This window comes from Prunus mume, linkage group LG5 (assembly GCF_029339155.1).
Source record: "Prunus mume cultivar Tortuosa linkage group LG5, ASM2933915v1, whole genome shotgun sequence".
Taxonomy (NCBI): domain Eukaryota; kingdom Viridiplantae; phylum Streptophyta; class Magnoliopsida; order Rosales; family Rosaceae; genus Prunus; species Prunus mume.
Window position 1 is genome coordinate 20,373,228 of NC_142702.1, and position 22,058 is coordinate 20,395,285.

General features: G+C 35.7%; 4 protein-coding genes across 8 annotated transcripts; 3 read left to right on the plus strand and 1 right to left on the minus strand.

Moving 5' to 3' along the window:
- The first annotated feature begins 307 nt into the window (after window positions 1-307).
- On the plus strand, window positions 308-3,601 carry LOC103331872 (uncharacterized). Of its 2 annotated transcripts, none has more exons than XM_008234547.2 (7): window positions 308-511; window positions 1,120-1,456; window positions 1,580-1,673; window positions 2,375-2,496; window positions 2,666-2,815; window positions 2,999-3,097; window positions 3,257-3,601. In XM_008234547.2, exons 2-7 carry the CDS (start codon window positions 1,136-1,138, stop codon window positions 3,299-3,301), a joined length of 831 nt encoding a protein of 276 aa, XP_008232769.2. In that variant the 5' UTR covers window positions 308-511; window positions 1,120-1,135; the 3' UTR covers window positions 3,302-3,601. The 2 variants fall into 2 exon arrangements, with proteins under 2 accessions (XP_008232769.2, XP_088909353.1); XM_089053227.1 differs by lacking the exon at window positions 308-511 and adding an exon at window positions 563-743.
- Window positions 3,602-4,313: 712 nt separating this feature from the next.
- On the minus strand, window positions 4,314-9,393 carry LOC103331913 (uncharacterized). Its single transcript, XM_089052393.1, has 13 exons — window positions 9,193-9,393; window positions 8,997-9,067; window positions 7,986-8,745; window positions 7,310-7,591; window positions 6,866-7,015; window positions 6,651-6,707; window positions 6,335-6,433; window positions 6,089-6,184; window positions 5,724-5,808; window positions 5,278-5,330; window positions 5,055-5,138; window positions 4,564-4,674; window positions 4,314-4,445 (listed from the first exon to the last, which is right to left on the minus strand). Exons 1-13 carry the CDS (start codon window positions 9,391-9,393, stop codon window positions 4,380-4,382), a joined length of 2,115 nt encoding a protein of 704 aa, XP_088908519.1. The 3' UTR covers window positions 4,314-4,379.
- Window positions 9,394-13,308: 3,915 nt separating this feature from the next.
- LOC103331873 (NAD(P)-binding Rossmann-fold superfamily protein) lies at window positions 13,309-17,360 on the plus strand. The gene is made up of 6 exons (XM_008234548.2): window positions 13,309-13,774; window positions 14,330-14,489; window positions 15,916-16,103; window positions 16,241-16,364; window positions 16,555-16,685; window positions 16,963-17,360. Exons 1-6 carry the CDS (start codon window positions 13,544-13,546, stop codon window positions 17,092-17,094), a joined length of 966 nt encoding a protein of 321 aa, XP_008232770.2. The 5' UTR covers window positions 13,309-13,543; the 3' UTR covers window positions 17,095-17,360.
- Window positions 17,361-17,950: 590 nt separating this feature from the next.
- Window positions 17,951-20,919, plus strand: LOC103331874 (uncharacterized). Of its 4 annotated transcripts, none has more exons than XM_008234550.2 (3): window positions 17,951-18,101; window positions 18,241-18,453; window positions 20,578-20,919. In XM_008234550.2, exons 2-3 carry the CDS (start codon window positions 18,274-18,276, stop codon window positions 20,650-20,652), a joined length of 255 nt encoding a protein of 84 aa, XP_008232772.1. In that variant the 5' UTR covers window positions 17,951-18,101; window positions 18,241-18,273; the 3' UTR covers window positions 20,653-20,919. The 4 variants fall into 4 exon arrangements, with proteins under 4 accessions (XP_008232772.1, XP_008232774.1, XP_008232771.1 ...); XM_008234552.2 differs by having other exon boundaries at window positions 17,972-18,101; window positions 18,244-18,453; XM_008234549.3 differs by having other exon boundaries at window positions 18,005-18,142.
- The last annotated feature ends 1,139 nt before the right edge of the window (window positions 20,920-22,058 follow it).

Below are 22,058 nucleotides of genomic sequence, written 5' to 3' on the forward strand. Positions count from 1 at the left end.
AGAAACATGAGAAAACATTTTCTTGTCAATTGTGGGAAATATATATATATATATATATATATATATATATAAGTGTGTGTGTGTGTGTGTGTGTAGGGCAGGGCAATATATTGTTTTTAAAGTGACACCATAATTACTTCAAAAAGTAAGAGATTAGTAAGCTAAAGGATGATAAGGGCATTTCCATGTTACACACCCAATTTCCAACTAATTGCAAACGTGTGAGATCACAAAGAAGATAGATCAACGCAACCAAGCGTGTGAAACAAATCCAAAACCCATTTCCAGCGAAAAAGCAACAAACAAACACAGCGTAAGGAAGGAGGACTGGTTGTTGGGCTGATGCTTTTTACTAACACCCAAACCCCCTTCTTAAAATTACAGAAAACCCCCCACAAAAATCCCCACATAAAAGTCGCTTTTAAATCCCCAGAATTTTTCGAACCAAAAAAAAAAAAAAACTTGCCCCAGATTTTCGTACCGGGACCTCTGAAAATCGAAAGTTTTCCAGGTAATAATTCCTTTTCCCCTTTTTTTCTCCCACCAATTTTACTTCTTTATGTCTCCACTGTATGCTGCTTTACGTCTTGGTCTTGATTTTTTGATTCGGTTTTATGGGTATCTGGGAGCTTGCCTTTATATCCACCTTTGTTTGCTTTCCGAGAAAACCCACGGAAAATGATATGCCTACATTCTTGCCGTTGTTTGATTCACGGGAAAATTTGATACTTAGCTGAAGTCAGGTAGATTAGTATTCATTCGAGTTGTAATCAAGCTAATGACTTTAAGCAGTGGAAGCTAGAATGTTGCTTTTACCCAAGGGAAACAAGTGCATGCTTGATCTGAGAGTTTGAATCTGTGGAACTTTGAATTTTAAACTTATTTTTAGCATTTGAAAAATGCTTTTTTGCTTCCAGAAGTTATTTGTTTGTGAGGGCTCTGTACAGCCCTTTTTTCTCATTTGCATCGCAATTCAGGTTTTGATGAAAAACTTCGGGCTTAAGCAATTAGGGTGTTAAGAAACTCTGAATCCAAATGAAAATGTTAACATCTTATGGCTTAATGGTATTGTTTGAATGTTGAATTTGACAATGATGCTGTATGTTTTTCTATTACTAGTTTTGAGCTGGAAGAGATGTTGATGGGTCACACGGATGGTCTATCTACGCCTCGTTCCTCGAGGACCAAGCTACTTCCTTATGCCGAATCCGATACAGATGAGGATGACAGTGCAGGCTGTTCTGAGAAAATACTATACTCGGCCTCATTTGAAGAGCTTGCAATGAATATCGTTAAGTATGACACTGTTATATGGCTTTCTATATCAATATTGCTGGTTTTAGCTTGGGGAGTTGGCATCATCATGCTGTTATATCTGCCCTTTAAGAGATATGTTCTTCAGAAGGATATTTCCTCGCGCAAACTATATGTTACACCTACTGAGGTAGTTTACAAGGTACGGACATAATTTAAATTTGATCTTTTCCAAAGACTGCATTGAAGCAGTCTCTATTTTTTGTTACTTATATAATAAAAAATACGTTAAAGCAATTCTTCATTTTTTTTCCTCTCCAAAAAGGTTTCAAGGCCATCTTTCATACCCTTCTTGGGCATCACTACAATTGAGAAGCATGTACCCCTTTCCCTGGTGATTGATATCATTATAGAACAAGGTACTCATTTCAACCTTAATATGCCATGCAACCTACAAATATGCCTACATTCACTCATCACTAATTCTAGTCCTCCTTCATAGCTTACATTTTGAATTCATGCACATAATTTTTTCTCCAAGTCATCACTCCTAAAGAACATGAAACTATTATGAATTCCATGGTGGAGCCGCACTTCAACATGAAGTGGCCGTGCCCGCCTCCCAGAGCCTCCAATAGCCCATGCAAGATCCATAACAAGTTTACAAAACTATCTGCAATTGTTTGCACAATTTTGAAAAACCTGTGTTATTGTCCCCAACACCCCCAAGAATAAAAGCTAGCTCCTTTACAGGGCTAAGTAAATAGTCCTGTAAAAAGGTGGCTATAAGGTTTTTGCATGAGAAACCAGGTTACGATCTTAAGAGTTTCATTTTTCAAATGAGGAATGGAAATGTAGTGCAGAAAAGAAAAGTTAAACAGCTAGAGGCAAAAGTCCACGGGGCATTATTCAACAAGGTCTCTAAGTGCACTACACCATGTAGAAGTTTGCTAGATTGCATTGCACTATAATGGATGGCCAGTTGCATGTTGTTTTGGAAAATTGCATCATTCATCTCCACATTAGCTTGTTGACTATAAATTTGATTTCAATGTCCTTTTGGGTTAGCAAAGTTACATGGCATAGGTACTAACAGTATTTTCTGTTTCATTATGTACAGGTTGCTTGCAGTCAAGGTATGGAATTCATACCTTTAGAATTGAAAGTATAGCACATGGAAAAGCTGCGGCTGTAGATGAACTACAGGTTCAAGGGGTTTCTAACCCTAGTGGTTTGAGGAAGGTGAATAAAACTGTCTTTTAGTTGTTATGTTCTTCTTGTCTGAATCAGCCAATCAGATTTTTTGTGAATGTGCATTCTCTTCAGTTACTATTGTTTTGTCTTACACCATTAAAGAAACTTGTCGTGTTAACATACAAACTGAGTTTTTTCGTTGTTGCATGACTAGTAGGTCATCATAACAGAAGCTGCAAAAGCCATACAAGATAGTGGTATAAGTTGGAAGCCTACTGCTCCCACTGCTGAAGGGGAAAGCGTGGCTCACACTGGATCATTGAGTGAGGGACCTGCTGTTTTGAGATCACCATCTAAAAGCTTAAAGGTATTCGATTTGTTGATGAAACTGTTGCAATAAATAGATTTTTTTTTTCATCTTTGTCAAACTTGTTTCAATTCTTTTTTAATTTTTTATTTTGACAACTTTTTCAATTTGCTATCCCTGGCCAATTCTGTAAGGCAGGTATTTGGTGGACTGATTAAACATGTTTTTGCCCATATTATGCAGATGGCAGCTTCACCACGCTATGCCTCAATAGAACGCAGAGGTGTAGTACCTGGGGAATTGCTGCTTAATAAGATTGAAGAAGTCAATAAATCTGTGAAGGTATATATGTCTTCTTCTTCTTCCCGTTATTTCTTTTTTTCCTCTGTGGAGTGTCTCTCTAGCTGCTTGATTAATGAGTGGCATTATCAAACTTCAACTTCCTTAGTCTTTGGTGTTCAATTACTTATTTTATGCTGCACCTGCTCATCTTCATAACAGAAAATCGAGTTCTTAATAGAGAAGTCTCATACTCAGCCTGAGTGAGAGCAGCTGAAGTAAAGTCAGATAGAACCTAGGCCTGTGAATTACCTTTGGCAAACAGAAATCAAGTGGTGAAAGAACAAAGAAGTGCAAGTATTTCGGCACTTGTCTGTAACTACTGGAATAGGATGCTAATAGCTTCCCCAGTTTCCTCGTTTGTAGCTGTATAGGATGTTGCAAAGTTGAAAAACAGCACATGATTTCCTTGTTGTCTCCGTATGGTAGAGATGTGCATTTTCTTGTGACTATTTTTGTATCGACTGGCATTGCTGAGGCATAATTGTATGAATTTTGACTTTTTAACTTGTTTGTGTTTGGAAAGGGAAAAGACTTCAATATTTTGGATCGCCCTTGTGACCAAAAATCTTTCTTTCTTAGTCCAGTATTTTAGACTTCAATATTTTATTTTTATTTTATTTTGGGGAAAAAACTCTTGTAATAGTTTTACAATGTGAATGATTTTTGGATGGTAAGGTATGTTTTTGTCATTACATGTTTATTGATGATGACTTTTAGTTATAAGTATTTTTGTATTGGATTATGTGAGGCCTCAATTTAAGTTAGCACAAGGCCCTCAAAATCTTAAGTACAGCCCTGCCGGTAACAAGGGTATTTGGTGTGGAACACATTAAGAAATATATTAGTTGTGAACCTTATGTGATGGTAGAAAATGATAGATGATGAAATAGAGTTTCTTGTATTGGCAAGTCATCCACTACGGATGGTAATGTCCAATCAACAAGCTGTAGATTCCATCAGACAAATACAGAATACCCAGAAAGCAACAAAGTACCTTTCTCAGCAAGCACTCAATATGAATAGCTATGATCGTAATAATGATATTTCATGAGTAGTAGTAAGATTTGGTGATTAATGAATGTAAGATTTAGGTCATGTATGGTGTCATTTCTATTTATTAGATAGGGATTATGTTCTCTTATCTTTACCATTTCTATTTAGTAGTAAATATTTTTCATAATTAAAAAAGAATCATATATCATTTCTATTTTTAAAAAAATTTATTTCTTGAAATATCAGATATTTCATAGCAAACTGTTAAGTATTGTTCAATAATTACATGTTATACTTTCACAATCAAATTATGCAACTTCGCAAAATCATCCATGGAGAGCTCTTCTGGTCTTGACTGCAAAAGAACAATCAGAAGAATAAATTTAGCAGAATACATACATGGAGCTAGACGCAGGAGCATTAGAACCTTTCCCCACATAATTGGTAAGCAGAAAAGAAATAGCAATCAATACCGTGGAAGGACGACCAACATTTCCTAAAGCATTTTCAATCTCCAGGGGCGTGCATATGTGCTGAAGTGATCTCCTCCACATCTTGCGTTTCCCATTAAACGCAGAATTGACCTGTATGCAACATACAAACAAGGCGTCCTATAATGAGGGCAGAAAACAAACAAAGTGCCCTGATTCATCCTGCTCTCAAATCATTAACTTATGCATTGCGGGAGAGATGAAACAATGGAAGAATTTATTGAGAATAACAAGACTGTTGACCCTTTTTTTTTTCCATCTTAAATAACGACAACATGCCTTAGACGGGATACTGATGTTTTAACTAGAATGAGTATTAAAAACCCTATCCCTACATCTGTTTCTTAGAGATTAAAAAAGTTAAAATTTCAGCATCTGTTGCTTCCGTTCATTACAGGAACAATATATATTTGGCAATGAAACTCTGTAATAATATTCTAAAAAGAATGATAGATTATGGGCATTGAAACAACCATTGAGAAGAAGCTTTTAGTCGAGGACACTGGCGGGTAGTGTGCAGGTTGCTTCAGCTTAAATTTAACAACAGCAGCATCAACCTGCAACACAAGCAACATCTTACTACTTGGTTGAAGTTTCAATAAAATTGTTCTGCTATGTTTTTAAACAAAGTACAATAGACAGTGTTAGAAGGCATCTATATTATATATATAACTTTACGGGATTATAAATACTTACATTAGGCTGAGGAAAAAAGTTTGTCCTTGGAACCTTAATTATGAATTCAGGATCTGAAAAGGAAAATGACAAGCAGAAACTAAGTCAGAAAAAAAATATATATATATATATATATATATATATAAATTCAATCAAAATTTTGGGAAAATAAACTGTTACGGGTCAAAAACTGTACAGCAACAAATGTAGATAACTTGTTATCTTGTTTATCTCCTCGTATTAGTAATTCTCAATTACTCATTACTGGTTAAAAGAAACAGAAGTATATACAGTTGCATCTCACTGCCATGAAAACTATCAGACTAACTTATCTCGCTCTTTCACTGTACACAAGTTAACACCTATTTCTCGTAGGTTCTAGTTTGCTATACATTAAACAGCTTCAATAATTAGATTAAATTATCAATAGCCTACTATGTCCAAATTAAATACAGACATAGAGATACCTGAATAGAAATTGACTAAGATATTGATGGGGCGGTACTCAGATGTCCGCAAAGATGATTCTACCAAGCGCAAAGCGGTCTCCTCCTGAAATGATCTTACCATTATAGGGATCGAATGAATTAGTTATGACCACTATCAGATCCATAAATTCAGAAGTCTAGGGATCTAGTTTGACTTGCTCTGCTCCTAAAGGATCCAATCTCGTACTCTCTACTATCCCTTTTCCCTTTCCTACTAAGCCGTTAGCTTCAGGCTATTCTTGAATGATTTGCAATCCAGATAACATCAACAGTGAAAAGGGCATTAATACACGGCTACATAAGATAATTTTACAGTCATAGATCAATAGAATAATAATGCCAACCTGGAGTAAGAGAACTACGTCAGAAAAGATGTCACCCATTGGAAGAAGTTGTTTCACTACATCGGTACTTATATTAAAGGGTATATGAGCGACTACCTGCAATCAAGAAACTCAAATAGGCCTTTTTAGGAAATCGTGGACATGGGGAAAAGACCAACTGTTTTCATTTGAGCATGGATTGTTGAAATTAGCATGCATCTCATTCGGAAGTCAAAGTCATTTTAAGCAACCAAGTAGGATTCTTACTTTTGCATATCTTGAATTTGCACCAGATTGCTCTATACTTCCCAAAAGCGATGACATATGTGAGTGAATGTGACATTTGACAAAGTCCTCTTTCAAAACCTACAGGTTTCAGTTCTTGCAACATTAGTCACCATGGCATCAGCAATAAAAACAGAAAGAGCATAAAACCCTCAATTCCATTGTGTCCAGGATTCAAAGATGTTGCTCTAAATACACCCTTTTAGGAACATACTACCAAGTTTCTGCAGAATGCTAAGTAAGAGCTGATTTCCTAGTAGCATAAGGCGGAGCTAAATATGACCAAAATGTGGTTTACCTTGAACCGTTCAGTCTCTGCAAATCTTTCACTCACAAGAGTAGCCATGTGTGGATCCTAAAGCACATAAAACACCCTACAAAATCAGTGTACAGTACTACAAGCAACTTGTCAAATTTGCAACAATTACCACTCTTGTTGCAGGGCTTCAAATTCAAAGACCCAGGATTCTAATTGGACAACCAAGAAGAAAAACACACACACACACAAACAACCTTTTCAATTGCGAGCACAAATGCACCGGCACTAATAAGAACATTTGTCAAAGAACCTGTTCCTGGCCCAATTTCTAACACCACATCACCTTCTCCAACATTGGCCGCAGCAGTGAGCTGCTCGTTGATCTCAGAGTCCAACATATAATGCTGGAAATACACACAAATTAAACAAACTAAGAAAATTCAAAACCAAATCATTCAGAAAACAAATCAGAGGCTGCTTCACCATTTCTAGCATACAATACATACAAAATTTTGGAAAAATCTTTATAGAAAATAATGGGAATCAAACCCACATATTATCTTCCACACATTGTCTAAGCAACTAAACAAGAACACGGAATTTGAAAAATAAAAAACAAAGAGAAAAAAAAGGAAAATTTATTCAGTGGGAGAAGAAAGTCGAAACGAGAGACAGAGAGCGAGGAGGAAGTGAAAAACCTGGCCGAGGGATTTTCTAGGGGATCGGCCTTTGGAGTTGAGAGCAGTGAGAGTGGCATGGTAGTCATCTGGGTTGCTTCTTCTTCCTCTTCCTACTCTTCTTGTTGTTTTACCAGCGCAAGCTCTTATATAACAAAGTGATGATGATGATGATGATGTGGGTGTTCGTGCACCAGGTTTGCTATTGTGCACCGAGAGTGGAGTTTTCAGTTTAATAATAAGATTTTCAGTGAGGGATATTGGCGGGAGAGATTGCTGAAGAAGAAGAAGAGGTGCCGAGTTTCATGTCTGTTCAGTGTTCACTGTTGATATTTTTTTTATTTAAAATTTTATTTTTGGGATAAGTAAAATTTTATTAAGAAAAAAAAAAGGGAGATAAAATGAAAAGGCTGCATTTTCAAAAGCAAGCCCAAAGAAGAACCATTTGCTGTCCATTTGCGACAAGGAAGCCTAAAGCTAAACAACAAAAGTGATTAAAAAAACAAAAGGGTACGTCGAAAATAATTCATCAAAAACTCAAACGAAAGATTTATGCATATATATTAAATTGCAATTGACAGAAAAGTAAAAGTTCGTAATTTTAAGAAAAGAAGACAAGCATTTTACTAAGCGTAATTATCTCGACCCAATTTTCTCAGTTAGATTACAAATAATATCTTCACAGTAAATATTTTACATCCATTAAATTGTTGCTCACACTACTACCTTCATCATTAGCAGAACTAGTAGCACCCTCTTTGTCACTTTCCTTTTTAATAGCATCCCCAACCAAAATAAGGGCAAAATGAAGCTGACCGCCGTTGTCGTAGCCACCATTAATCTCATTGTTGTTATGATTAACCCGGAATGACCAAAGCTCCACCACATCATCTACGTCTAGTCCATGCTCACTCACAATGCGTTTCCAGGGAGATTTTAACACATAGAATTCCTTTGCTTTGTTTGGATTCCACAACCCCAAGTTTATTTCTTGTTGCTTAAGCTTTGGGTCTATCAATGGAACTGTAAGGAACCCATAATTTCTTAGCATATTCTTCTCATGGGGTTCAAGGAAAGTCGTGGATTTGGTTTGCTGCCGAGGCAACAGCAGCCTGCATTGCTGGCTCTTTATGTCACTCTCAAACAAACTCTTGTGCACCAACCTTTGCACATTTGTCCCGTTCATATTTCCAATCAAACTCTTGAATTCTTCAGGCAAGTTAGGAGGAGGCAAGTCGTTGTCGAATTTGACCTTCTTATGCTTGTTCTTCGCCACCACCACCACCCTCCTCTTTTTCATCTTAATGTCTTTCTTCACATTCAAGCCCGATACCATGTTGGAAAAGCTAGCTCTCTTCTTCTTAGTACAGCTTAGCTTTTGGCCGAATATGGTGATACTTTTACATGACGACCTTAGTTTCTTAGGGTAGTTCTGTATTAGATATTCCTCAAGTAAACTGCCACACAAAATTACACAGTACATAATTAATTAGTACCTAAGGAGAAATTATATGAAACAAAAGTCATTGGTGGATGCATGCACAGATTATAATTAATTATATACTAATTAACATAATTAGTTAAATTAATTAGCTTCTAATAGTAACAGAGCCGTCCTCTTGGCATTAGACGCAATATTGAATCAATCTACGTGAATCTTGCGTGCTGATGATTTTGGTTTCTCCTAGAAAAAGAAGAAGAAGCTTACTTTGTGACTTGTTCGATGGGGCAGTGAGAGACTTCTTCTTCTCCTCTTATGATGAGCCCGTTTTCTTCTTTCTGTGACAAATGAATCAAATAAATCGTTGCAATAAATAATTGCACTAGAAATATTTAAAAATGAAATTTATGACTGATTAATTATGTCGGAAATTCAATTAGAGAAATTAATATTGTATACTTACTGGAGTAGTAGACATATTGCTAGGGCCAGCAGACATATGATTCAAGAAGTTGAAGTTGGAGAAGCGTTTCTTTGGAGGTACCAAAATTTCTTCCTTCGTTTTCTGGCCAGCAATAAAACAAGCTGCCTCCGCCAACGTATCGAGCGGAGACCAGCCATAGCCATGCTCATCATCAGAATCTTTCTTACTGAGCAAACCCATCTTCTGTTCTTTTTCCTCCTCTCGAATCATAATGCTCGTCGATTTCATCAATGCGTGCTTTCAAGTGAATAATAGAGCGTATAAAAAAAATTGAGTGAGAGAAGTGAGAAGGGTTCTTGTGTTATATAGTTTCTCTCTTACGATAATTTTCCCAGTGTGATTTGGAAATAAGAAAGTTTTGGGAATATTTTGAATCCCAATTGGAATCGAATAAAACTCCATAATGTTTTAGGAAAGTATAAGTAAAAATATGTAACACGGAAATTGGAAAGTTTAATTGGTCTCCAAGTAATCTTGTATAACATTAAACCTTATGTGCCACGTAGTCACACCAAAGGCTAGAGGAAATAGAAACTCCAAGGGCTTTAGGGTTTGAGCAGATTAAAATTAAAATTTCTAGAATTAAAATTGATGCCCCAACTCCAAAACATGTCGGTTTTATTCTGGTATACTGGGTGTGATGATTTTTTTTTTCCTTCCAATTTCACCTTTTTTAAAATTAAGTTAAAATAAATAAACGAACACGATATATATTTTTTTATATATCTGAAATTGAATACGTTGATATATAATCAAATTGCTAAACAATTTCACTATTATTATTATTATTATTATTATTTCTTTTGGTAGTGATGATCCTTCAGTGTTAACCTAGAAATGAACAGTCATAATCCAAGACCAATTTTTAAATGGCAACGATTTTTGGTCATCTTGATCTGCCCACATTTGAGATGTAGAACATAAAATCTAATACAAGTGACCAAGAACTATAGTTGGTCGACTTGAAAATATTTAATTCATCCAATTAAAAGTTACTTGAAAAGAGTTAGCATCTAAGAGCATCCACAATGATGCTCTCTATTTCTTAGCTAAAATTTGGCTAAGAATATAAGAAAGCTATTTTAGGAGCTCTCTAAAAAATTTCAACTCCAACCATACTCCCTAATTTGGAGAGTCATAAATGCTATAACTCTTTTTTTATTGGTCCATCTCAATTAAAAAAATAAAATAAAAAATAGTTAGCATTAAATAAGGGTTTGAAATATTCATTAAATAAAGCAGCATTAAATTATAGGGAGCCACTAGGAGTCCTTTCTCTCTCCTCAGATTTAGGAGCTCCTAGAGGACTCCCTATTTTAGGAGGTGAATAGGGAGCGTGGTTGGAGTTGCATTTTTACGATTACTCCTTAAAATTTGTCTACGGAAGTAGTTTAGAGAGCCCATTGTGGGTGCTCATTCACCTCCTAAAATAGGGAGTCCTCTAGGAGCTCCTAAATCTGAGGAGAGAGAAAGGACTCCTAGTGACTCCCTATAATTTAATACTGCTTTATTTAATGAGTATTTCAAACCCTTATTTAATGCTAACTATTATTTATTTATTTTTTTAATAGAGATGGACCAATCAAAAAATAGTTATAGCATTTATGACTCTCCAAATTAGGGAGTATGGTTAGAGTTGAAATTTTTAGAGAGCTCCTAAAATAGCTTTCTTATATTCTTAGCCAAATTTTAGCTAAGAAACCAACTAAACTGCAATTTATTTTCAATGTTACATTAATGACATGTTTACTTACTCGAAATTGTTCAAGTAAGTAATGAATAAGGAAGATAACTAAAAGTCCACACACCCATTGTTGCTCACACTACTACTTCCCTTGCTACCTTCTTGCTTAAGATAGGATCCCCTCTCTTAACCAAAACAAGGGCCAAGTGAAACTCTGTTTTGATTTACTAGTTTTGAGTTTTAAATCTTGAATTATAGGTATGGGGCTTATATGACTTATATGTTCTTTTTACTTGAGTTATAGCTAGGTAATGTACTGTATGCCCAGTTTGTTTTATGTACTTGAATTAGAGCTGAAAGATTATGCGACTTGCAAGGAGTATGTAGTTCGAAAGGTTAAGAGCAGTTAGCCGTACATAACGTGACTTGTATTTTGTATGGATCAATCGTGATCCTTCTATTAATGTTTTCACTATTTGTCTACAAAGACACAACAGACATAAGCAAATATATAATAAAAGTTAATGGGTCTAAATCCATAATAAAGAAAAACTATTCGCATTCAAGTCAAGTACATATTTTGGACTTGAATCTAAAAGCCCCTTTGTTGAATGCGGCAGTAGGAGCGTTTCTTAATAATCCTGGGAAGTTGTTGATGGTTCCCGGACTTTTCTTCATCATCAACATCATCATGACTTCCGGACCAAACATGGCTACAAGTACTCTCCAATATCTCTTCTTTTTCTCTTTTGATCATCACTAGCTCGTTTCCTTCTTTCTGTGACAAGTTAATTAAAAAAACTAAATGTTAGAAAATAAAAGTATTGATTATGTGAAAATTTAATCATAGACAAAAATACTTACAGGAGTGGTATTGGAATTGCTAGGGCTAGACATGTCATTCAAGAAATTGAAGTAAAAGGAGCTCTGTTTCGTGGGAGGTACCGAAGAATTCTCTTGATGCAACTTGAATACGCTACAAATAGTCTTCGACAATGTCTCAAGAGGGGACAAGCCATCACCAAAATCTTCCTTACTCATCAAATCTCCTCCTCTTCCTTCTTCTCCAATCTTAACAATTGATATTATTGCGTGTGCTTTAAAGCGATCAAGAAAACAATAAGCAGTTAACAAATTAAGTGACACACAACTTTGAAGGTTTCGTATTTTTATATAAGTTATTAATCCTAAATGAATGAACTAAGTTTTTATTCCAATCCAACGGTGGAGTATTATAATAAATTAAATCTATATGTAATCAAAGAAAATCGTGTGTACACATATCTTAGGAAAGTTTGAGTAAGTATATAACATGGAGAGAGAAAGCTTAATTGATTCTCAAGTAATATAATACACAAAAGTAAATTTAAAATGATTTAGAACATTACTTGCAGAAAAATAAAAATTAAAAAGAGGTAATGTAATAAAAAAAGAGTCTCTTGCCGGATTTTAGAATATCCTTTGTTTAAGTTACATCTACCCATATAATCTAGCCCAGATTTTTCCTTGTTCTAGCCCAGATTTATTCGAACTTAGGAATATTGGGCTTGGTTTGATTTCTATACCACAGGCCATAAAATTGGGTTTCATATTGGATTTTTTGTTTTTGTTTCTTCACACTTTATACTTTTTAAGCCAAGAGACCATATTTTATTATTATTATTTATATATAAATTAAAGGCGCAAGCTTTTTACTTTGGATACTACATGCCTTCTTATCGGTAAGGAAATACTTCTTCTTTCTAATCTCGAACATACGCATATAGCAAAAATAATTCATAAAAAACATAGAAAGAAAAACTTATGCACACAATTGTATTGATATTGAATGTAGGAGCTTACCTGTAAGTAACGGGAAGAAAATATTCTTTTTAGTCTTTTCCTCTAATAAATTAATAGTTAAATAGTAATTTTAGTTTTTGTTACATGGCATGCTCACAACACAATGTTTCTGAACCATTTAAAATCTAGTATCCTTTTCAAAAACTATTCATATAAAAAATCAGCTAAATCGACAATTAAATAGTCATCTAATTGTTATCGAGTAGATAGACAGATATAATAAATTCGATAAGAACACTAAAAATATTTGATGGCAATCAAATGGCTAATTTTAATGGAACAAATGCCTATGGACAAAATTGGTCGACCCATAACCCAACCAGAATTTGATCTAAAGTAATTTATTAATATTTCTTATTTATTCAATAAGTTCAAACTTGAGATTTCTTCTAATAAAATAAAAATTGAGTGTGATTAGATCAAATTATAATTTGTAAGGGACTTCTACTAACCATAAGTTGAGCAAGGGACTTCTAGTTGTAGTTTTAATGACGAATTCATGCATCCCTATCACTAGGCTCGATTTCCCCACTCCTTGAAAACCAACTATAAGATGAAAGCCAAGCCACATGGTCATCCTCAACTTCGTTTTTTGGCTCTAAAATCAAATACACGATAAAAACAGAGGAACAGTGACCGGTGGGTATTTCTTTCCAAATCAAAGAAGTGACAGCAGAAATTTCGTCATAAACCGTACATTGCTAACTTCCAATTGCCGTGAAGCTCTTCGGATCTTCCCACCAGCCCTTGCAGAACCCAAATCAGATTCACTGCCAAATCGCCAACGCAGAGAGAAAAAGTGGTATGATGAGAAAGAAGAGAGTGTTGGTAGTCGGAGGCACAGGTTATTTGGGGCAACATGTATTGCAAGGCTTTTCAGAGATTCAAGCCACCACCCCTTGCGATCTGGCCTTTACCCACCACTCCAATCCTCCTCCCCCAGCATTGCTCACTACATTTCCTCATTTGCTGCCTTTCCATGTCGATTTGAAGACCGGCCAAGGATTTCAAGCCATTTCTCAAACGTTTGGGCCGGTTAGTTATCAATCCACTACACTACAACCTAACAGTTCTCCTTTATTTTTTTATATTACAATGATTTTGATTTCTGCGTTCAAGTTTCAACCTGTGGAATCTATAATTTGGAGTGTTGGGCGTTGTGGGATATGAATTTTGGTTTACTGGGTCTGAATTTTCTGCATACCACGCACACTGCTAATGTTGTATTAGCTGAAATGGAATGTGATAGCTTAATGGGTTTTGCTTGCTTTTTGTTTCTTGTTGTGGGTTCTTTTGTTTTGTTTTGTTTTCATTTTCCTGCTAAATTTACTTGTTACTTACAGGGAATATTTACTTACTCCGTTCCATTTTTGAGTTGAGGCTCATTCATTGGTATTTTTTCTTTAGAAAAAAAAAAAACTTTTAGGACTCTTATAGAGCCATGTATAAGCCATTAGTTGTTCTTACAATATGTGAAAAGCTTCTGCTGGTATGCGTTTTTTGAATGAAAAGATGAATATGATCTCAAGTACTTAACTCAAATAATCAAACTTTCAAGTGCTGAGAAGTGTATTAAATTTGAATTGCCAGCCTGATGTGGTCATAAACTGTGCTGCACTCTCTGTACCTCGTGCCTGTGAAATGGATCCTGCTGCTGCTATGTCTGTGAATGTGCCATCTTCTCTTGTAAATTGGTTATTGAGCTTAGAGGAGACCAATTCTCTTCTGATCCATTTGTCAACCGATCAAGGTGAAGCCACTCTTAATTCTTCTGTTTTAGATTTGGCTTAGTAAAACCAGGCAAGAGAAAAAGGAAAAAAAAGAAGAAAAGAAAATGGCAATAGGAAGAACAATAAGTCTCCACTGCAGCCACAATTTTTTTAATAATGTGTGGTAGAGAGTATGTTTAACTGGAGACCAGTACCCATGGCCAACTCCAGACCATGAGACACGTCAAGGGGAGCAACCGCACTGATGACCAAGGCAGGCCACCTTAAATAGCCCATAGACCCTTGTGGTTTGCCAGTTGAGGTAGATAAGGTCAAGAAAAGTAGGATAGATATTGCTGGGTTAATTGAGTTGATCTTACAGTATATGTACTTTAGAACTTCTATGGAAATGTGGAAAAAAAAAAGGGAAGAGGGAGAAAAGAGAGGAGGAAGAAGAGAAGGGGGGGGAGGGGGTGTTTAGTGTGGTTGGGTGGGGGTGTTTGAGTTACTTTTCATTGACATTGAGGAAATGGACCCTGCATATGAGGATCATGAATATCCGGTTGGTCTTATGAGTAGGAATTTATAAAGCTCGACTTTCTGAGCCTCCTTAAGCTTCACAAGACGATTCTTCACGGATTAATGCATTACCAGAATGGAAGAACCTTTTATTGATCTGGAGATTTTCATCATGTTATCGCCTCTTTCAAACTATTTACATTTCTAATCTTTGCAGTTGATCCTCTTGATCTTGAACTCAATTTTTACATTTTGCCTGCTGAAATTTTTGGCAATCACATGTTACTGTTGATTCCATTGAAATAGAGTTGACTAGAATCAGGGAGTGCAAGAAAGGCAATGGACCCTGCATATGAGGATCATGAATATCCGGTTGGTCTTATGAGTAGGAATTTATAAAGCTCGACTTTCTGAGCCTCCTTAAGCTTCACAAGACGATTCTTCACGGATTAATGCATTACCAGAATGGAAGAACCTTTTATTGATCTGGAGATTTTCATCATGTTATCGCCTCTTTCAAACTATTTACATTTCTAATCTTTGCAGTTGATCCTCTTGATCTTGAACCCAATTTTTACATTTTGCCTGCTGAAATTTTTGGCAATCACATGTTACTGTTGATTCCATTGAAATAGAGTTGACTAGAATCAGGGAGTGCAAGAAAGGCTGTTAAATTATTTTCCTGGGTTGTCAAATGCTTTATATTCCTACAGAGTTAGGCTTAATGACCTCAAAGAATTATCTCAGTGCGAGAACATTTAAAATGTAGGAACTTTTTAAGCACTCGCCCATGCACGACTTCATATGATCTGCAGTTTCTCTTTGGTAATTCTGAAAGACTGCATCCACATTGCAGACGTTGCTTTTTTCTATTTGAACCACTGATCTTTTGTTTTATACCTTTATGCTGATTATTCCTAGATCGTGACTGATGCCATTTTCCATCAGTTTATGAAGGGGTGAAGTCCTTTTACAAGGAAGATGATGAAACTGTACCTGTAAATGTTTATGGGAAATCAAAAGTGGCAGCAGAGCAGTTCATTTCTGAAAAGTGTTCAAACTTTGCAATTTTGAGAAGCAGTATCATCTTTGGGCCACAGACAGTCTCGCCGGTTCCAAAATCTCTTCCAATTCAGGTGTGTATACTGAAAACGGACCTTAAGTTGTATTTTTGCTAGTTTGTTGTCGATTAGTTTTGGACCACCTGCTAATTTGATCCGACCCTGGTACTTTACTTTGAGTCAAATCACTGATTTTCATGTGATTAATGTAGTGGATTGATGGTGTCCTCTCCAAAGGAAATACAAACGAGTTCTTTCATGATGAGTTCCGTTGCCCTGTGTATGTAAAAGATGTTGTAGCTGCCATACTAGCTTTGTCCAAGAGATGGATATCAGGTATGAAGTTCATAACATTCATACTTTCATACTTGTTGGATCAACAAAATTTCTGGACCTGCAATATGTTTCCTTTTTTGTTAAATAGTTTTTTCTTTGTCTCTATGATACTATGGGTATTTTCTACTTTCTATGCTTTCACTTATGTATTGATGGTTGTGAACTTGTGATATTCATGGAATTGCTGCAGACGGTAAGCAAACAAAGTTGCTACTAAATGTCGGTGGACCAGATAGGGTATCCCGTCTTCAAATGGCTGAGACTGTTGCAGATATTAGGGGATACAATCCCTCATTGATCAAATCAGTGTCTGCATCAACAGTACGTATACTTTGTACCAATTGTAGTTTTTGTCATGCTCAAGATGCATAGTGATCAACACCTTTGTTGCATTACATTCTGAATCACAAACATGTCACTCATCAGTTTCAAGTTGCATTCAGATGACTTGATTTCCATGTTGCCTTGCGTTTGCTTGCCAACAAAAACCCTTCTTCTTTTCTTTTTTGGTGATGAGGAAAACCCTTCTGACTTTGCCTCACTAGCCAATTTGTTTACCCAAAATTTTCTGTACCTGAGAAATGTGTTGTATTTTCAGGTTGATCGTGGAGTAAAGTCTCCGGCTGACATATCCATGGATATCACTAAGCTGGTTCAGACACTTGGTGTTACTCCTACTTCATTTAGAGATGGTGTCAGATTGACGCTTTCAACGGAGGTTAAATCTTGATGCCCTGAAGATGCCGTAAATTGCATTCTAGTTGTAGTACTAAAGGAATAAAAATCAATTTCTGTTCTACTGGATTGGGAAAAAGTATCGTTAAAATTGTTCCGAAAGCAACCAACTTTGTATCCAAGAAACTTCAAATGTATACTTAAAATTTGCTGTTCAAAATTGTATGAAGGTACATACCTTCATTGATTGAATTATTTGATGGCCATGAGCTCATCTAAATTGTATGCACAAACGTAAATATGGAGGGCTAAATTTGTCTTGCACCATGCTTAACTAATAGATAGTTCCAATCTCTATTGGTCACCACCAGACACGAGAATTCTAAACCCTAATTCATACTACTTAACACGTTCAATACAATTGAACCGAACATGAAATCAATAAATTATGGTTTTTTACTATTTATCAAGAACGGTTAGCACAAATGTTAAACATATCAAACTAGTGTCAAATACTAATAATTCAATTCTGGCCCGTCAACTTGATTAGCTGTATTTGTTTATAAAATAAAATAAAATTTTCGATATTGTATATTTCTTCAACCAACCCAAATGCAACAAAGCTTGTCAAGTCATTTGACACGATTAATTAAACATAATGACCCTTTTAGAACTGCCTTCGTAAGAAGTACTTCTGCTCATAAAATGTACTAATAAAAAGCACTTGCTACTAGTTGCTTTTCTATATACTACTTTTATGACTCGTAAATAATTTTAAATTTTTCTGCTAAATGTTTCTAGAAATGCTTTTAGTTATTTCAGAAGCAGTTCCAAACATGCATGACTGACTCAACTCAATTGCCACCCTAGCTATTTGGGCCTTCAGAGCATCAAAACATTTGGGCTTCTACAGCTTCAAGAAATTTGGGCCAATCCGAAACCTTGTATCTTCCAATGTACAGTTCGAAAATACGGCCAATACAATTACACAGTTTCAGTGAGCACCAAACGCAGCTCTTTGTCCCCTTCAGCTGAATCAGCTCTACAACGCCCCTCAGTTAGGTTCGTCCACATTCAATCCAAACCCATATCCTTCAATTCTCATACGCAATCTGATATATGTGCTTCAGAAGATTGAGAAAATTAGGGTTTCAATTTGTTTGTTATTTGATTTTCTGATCCATTTCCTGTAATTGCGCAGCAGAGAAAGAGAGGAGAGTATTGACGATCGAGCATGGGAGGAGGTGAACATGCACACGGAGATGGGGCCCACGGAGACTTCAGGGCCAAGGTGTGGAGCATGAGTGGGGGTCCGTACTGTAGGCCCAAGCACTGGAAGCGCAACACCGCCATCGCCATGGCCGGCATCTTCCTTGTCTGCATTCCTATCGCCATGAAATCTGCCGAGCTCGAGGTCTTTTTTTATTACCTAATCTCATCCCTATATTTTTCCTCTCGTTTCGTTAAAATGTGTTTAGATATCCGTTTGGTTCTTGAGAACATGTAGAAATCTGAAGGAATACAAGTTTTGGATCTTGGATTATAAAATTGTTAGGACCTGAATGCTCACTAAGCTTGACTGAACTGAACCTAGCTATCATAACTTCTTTGGATTTAGTTGAGGTTTAGATTTTTTCTTGGTGAAATTAAGCAAATAACTACCTATGTACGTCTTCCAGATTTATTTTGTGAAATAGTCAGTTGATTTTTGCTCCATGGTTTGTGGGAGTAATGAGGAGTACAGTGGATTATATACAAGATGATCTGGGATTACGGGTATTACTAGTTCTGATCAGGGTGGAAGATTGTCATCGTGGTTGTAGGTTTGTCAACTTGTGATTGAAAGGGTCTTGCTTTTCAATGTGAGTGGTAGACTTGGAAAAATTGAGTAAACAGATGAATTTAGGTTAATGTATGAGTATAACCATAACTTAAATGAACAATTAAAATGTGATGGTGATAGCTGTGAGTTAGAGTTCTTCAAAACTTAATGATGCTTTAACCTGAAGGGAAAACTCATGAAATCTAGTATCTAAGATAACTAGAGGATTGAATTAAGATATGCTTAAAAAGATTCCGTGGACTCTTGACCTGAGTAGGCGTTGCCGTGACATGCTTTTTGAACTTCATTTTGATTTGGATAAAAGGTTTGCCAGCTTGAGTGCTTCCTGTCCTATTGTTCTTGGGCCTCTTGTAATCAATTTTCTAGATATGTATGACCTATTAAATACTTAACAAGCTACTAGAGACCTTCATACTAAAAGTGGTTTTTCATTTTAATGAACTGTAAGATGTTCCTTGAGATTCATTTTTTATTTATTTATAAAAATATGAGAAGTGTTGAGTTTCATTTAGTTATGGACTTTTTATTGTTATAGAACATTACATACGTTTTGGCACCTGTAAAGTTGTTCCGTTACAAACAGTTCAATTATAAAAAAAATTCTGCAAAAGATGTTGTAACTTATAAATGGTGACATATATCTTATTTTTTCTGATAACAATGCACATGGGCTGAAATTATTGACTCTTATGTGCCTTTAATTGATGTACTTGGTGGTAGGGTTTATGATTCTCTTTTGGCAGTAAAAATCTGCTTGTGCATACTTGCTGACTTTGATAAGATTGTTACATTTCATGGTGTTAACATTAATTTTTTGCTAAACGTACTGTCCGGAAGATCCAAGGGCCTTTAGAAATATTTTTTCCAAGTAGGGTAGGCTTTTTCTTTTTGGTTTCATCTTAGTTTGAACAAGAATGAGCATTTTGGGAATTATTTTTTTGGAAGATTCCCTAGATTCTTGACCTGAGTAGCCTAGAAGCTCAACTGTTAAAACACAAAACATTGTTGATACTAATTTCTAGGCTTGTTTCTTATACTTTTAAGTTATTGAAGATTAGGGCTAAAGTGTATGTTTCCTTGTCATGGACGTAAAACTTATGTTCTACTCTAAACAGCCACTCAATAATAGATACGTTCTAGCTGAAGCCCCTAGGCTAAGGATGCATACAGTATTAGATTACTAGCTGGCCAGAACAATTATGTCCATGCTCTTGTTGAAGTATGACGAATCGCATCCATCTTTGCTTACAGATTTTTAATGCCTAGGAAATAACGTTGTTTAGTTTTTGGTTAGCCATGTCATACTTTTTATATATCATGAAAACTTTATGTAACTAAAAAACGTTAAGTGGTTCATATTAATATTTTATTTCCTTGGAATAATGACAGAAGGATATGTTGTTTAGTTTCTTTGCATCAGCAAAAGGTTGTCTTTGTTATATTATATCTTTGGGGTGCTTCTTATGCTTAATAGTCCTTAATAATCCTCTTATTCTAAAAGATATTCCTTACTAATGCATGTATGTGGGCTTAAGTTTTTTAATTACTTATCCAAAAAGGCAAACATTTCTGGTGGGATCAGATGCTGTTCCTCTTGAATGGATTTGAGCCACACCCTTTCTATGGCTGAATGACTGAAAATGTTCATAAACTGTGGTAATTATTAGTTCTAAGAGGACTTATATCTTATTGCAGCAACGGCCACATAATCCTGTACGCCCTATCCCATCACAACTCTGGTGCAAGAACTTTGGAAACAAAGACTACTGAGTTTATTTAGGACCGTTGGGTGAAAGCAGTACCAGCGGAGGTTGGGTATCTAAATCTTGCTGAACGCAAATTATTCCTTGTATTAGATGTTTGCAGAGAATATGAGCAGCCTTTTAACACATGTTGTGTTCATGTTTTCGTAATCTTGAATTTGTTAGTGATTATGTGAGTTATTATTCACTATGCTATACTGTCAATCTCCAAAATAAATTGTCTACCTCTGTGTCTAGCTTTTGTTAATAAAGTATTTGAATTGGCCTTGGTTGATATTGTTTGGTTGCCATAGAATCTTTAAATATTTACAAGACAAGAAAGAGGTCTAGACATTTAAAGCCAAACCACATGTTTGAGGGATAAATGGGGAAATAAGAAAAGGTGTTGGAGTAGATTTACCCAATTTCAGGTTGCCACAGGCTAGCAGTCAATATATGCTCAAAAGATTTTGTTCTGTTGCATCACTCAAATGGAATCAAATTCCAATCTGCTTGACTTTGAATTCATTGGTTTTTGCTCATACAAAGTATATAAAACTTTTGATTTGGCAGCGACGTGCAGGTCAATTTTGGCCATCTGAAGCTCCTAGATTGCTTCCAACATTTACTTTTTTAAATTTTTGTATAATTTTTTTAATACCCAACCCTAGCCGCTGGGTAAGGTTCTTGCACATTTATTCTAAATTCCCTCCACACACAACATGCACAAGAAAAATTCTTCTTTTACAATCTATCGGGGCAGGTTTCTACTACTAGGGGTGTGCATCCAAACCGGAAAACCGAGTCGAAGATATAAGATTAAATAATTAATTTTATTGATTAGAAGGGACAAAGGAATAATTAACTTGACAAAGTAAAATTATACGTAGTTGGAGATATTTGTTAGGGGGAAGTGCTCTTTCTTTCTGAAGACAAGACTGAGTTTGGTGTTGAGCCAATTCGATTCGATCATTCTCTACAATTATTATTATTTATAGATTATCAGTTGTCATGCCTCGTGACTTCTGCACAGCCAGCCACAGCGCAAAAAAGCTTTGATTTGACCTTTCTCCCCCAATAATTGTCATATCAATTACGTCATAAAAATCACTTTTATCCTCCATCCATTCGTAACAAAAAGCTCTGAGTCGGGCTTAAATTATCCGAATTTTCACTTTGAATTCATTCTGTAAATTATCCGAATTTTCAACTTTGAATTCATTCTGTAAATAATTAAGTTGAGATTTCCATCCATGGATTACTTGTCGCATCTCATTATGATTTGTTCGTTTTTCACTTAAAATGAGTTTGGGATTTTTGCTGAACATTCTTTCATAGTGTCAACAGTGGTTGTGCTTCAAATTTGTTTTAGGGTTTATTGTTGAAAGTTTGGGAATTGTTTGATTTGGGATTTTAATTAGAACCGTCATGCAT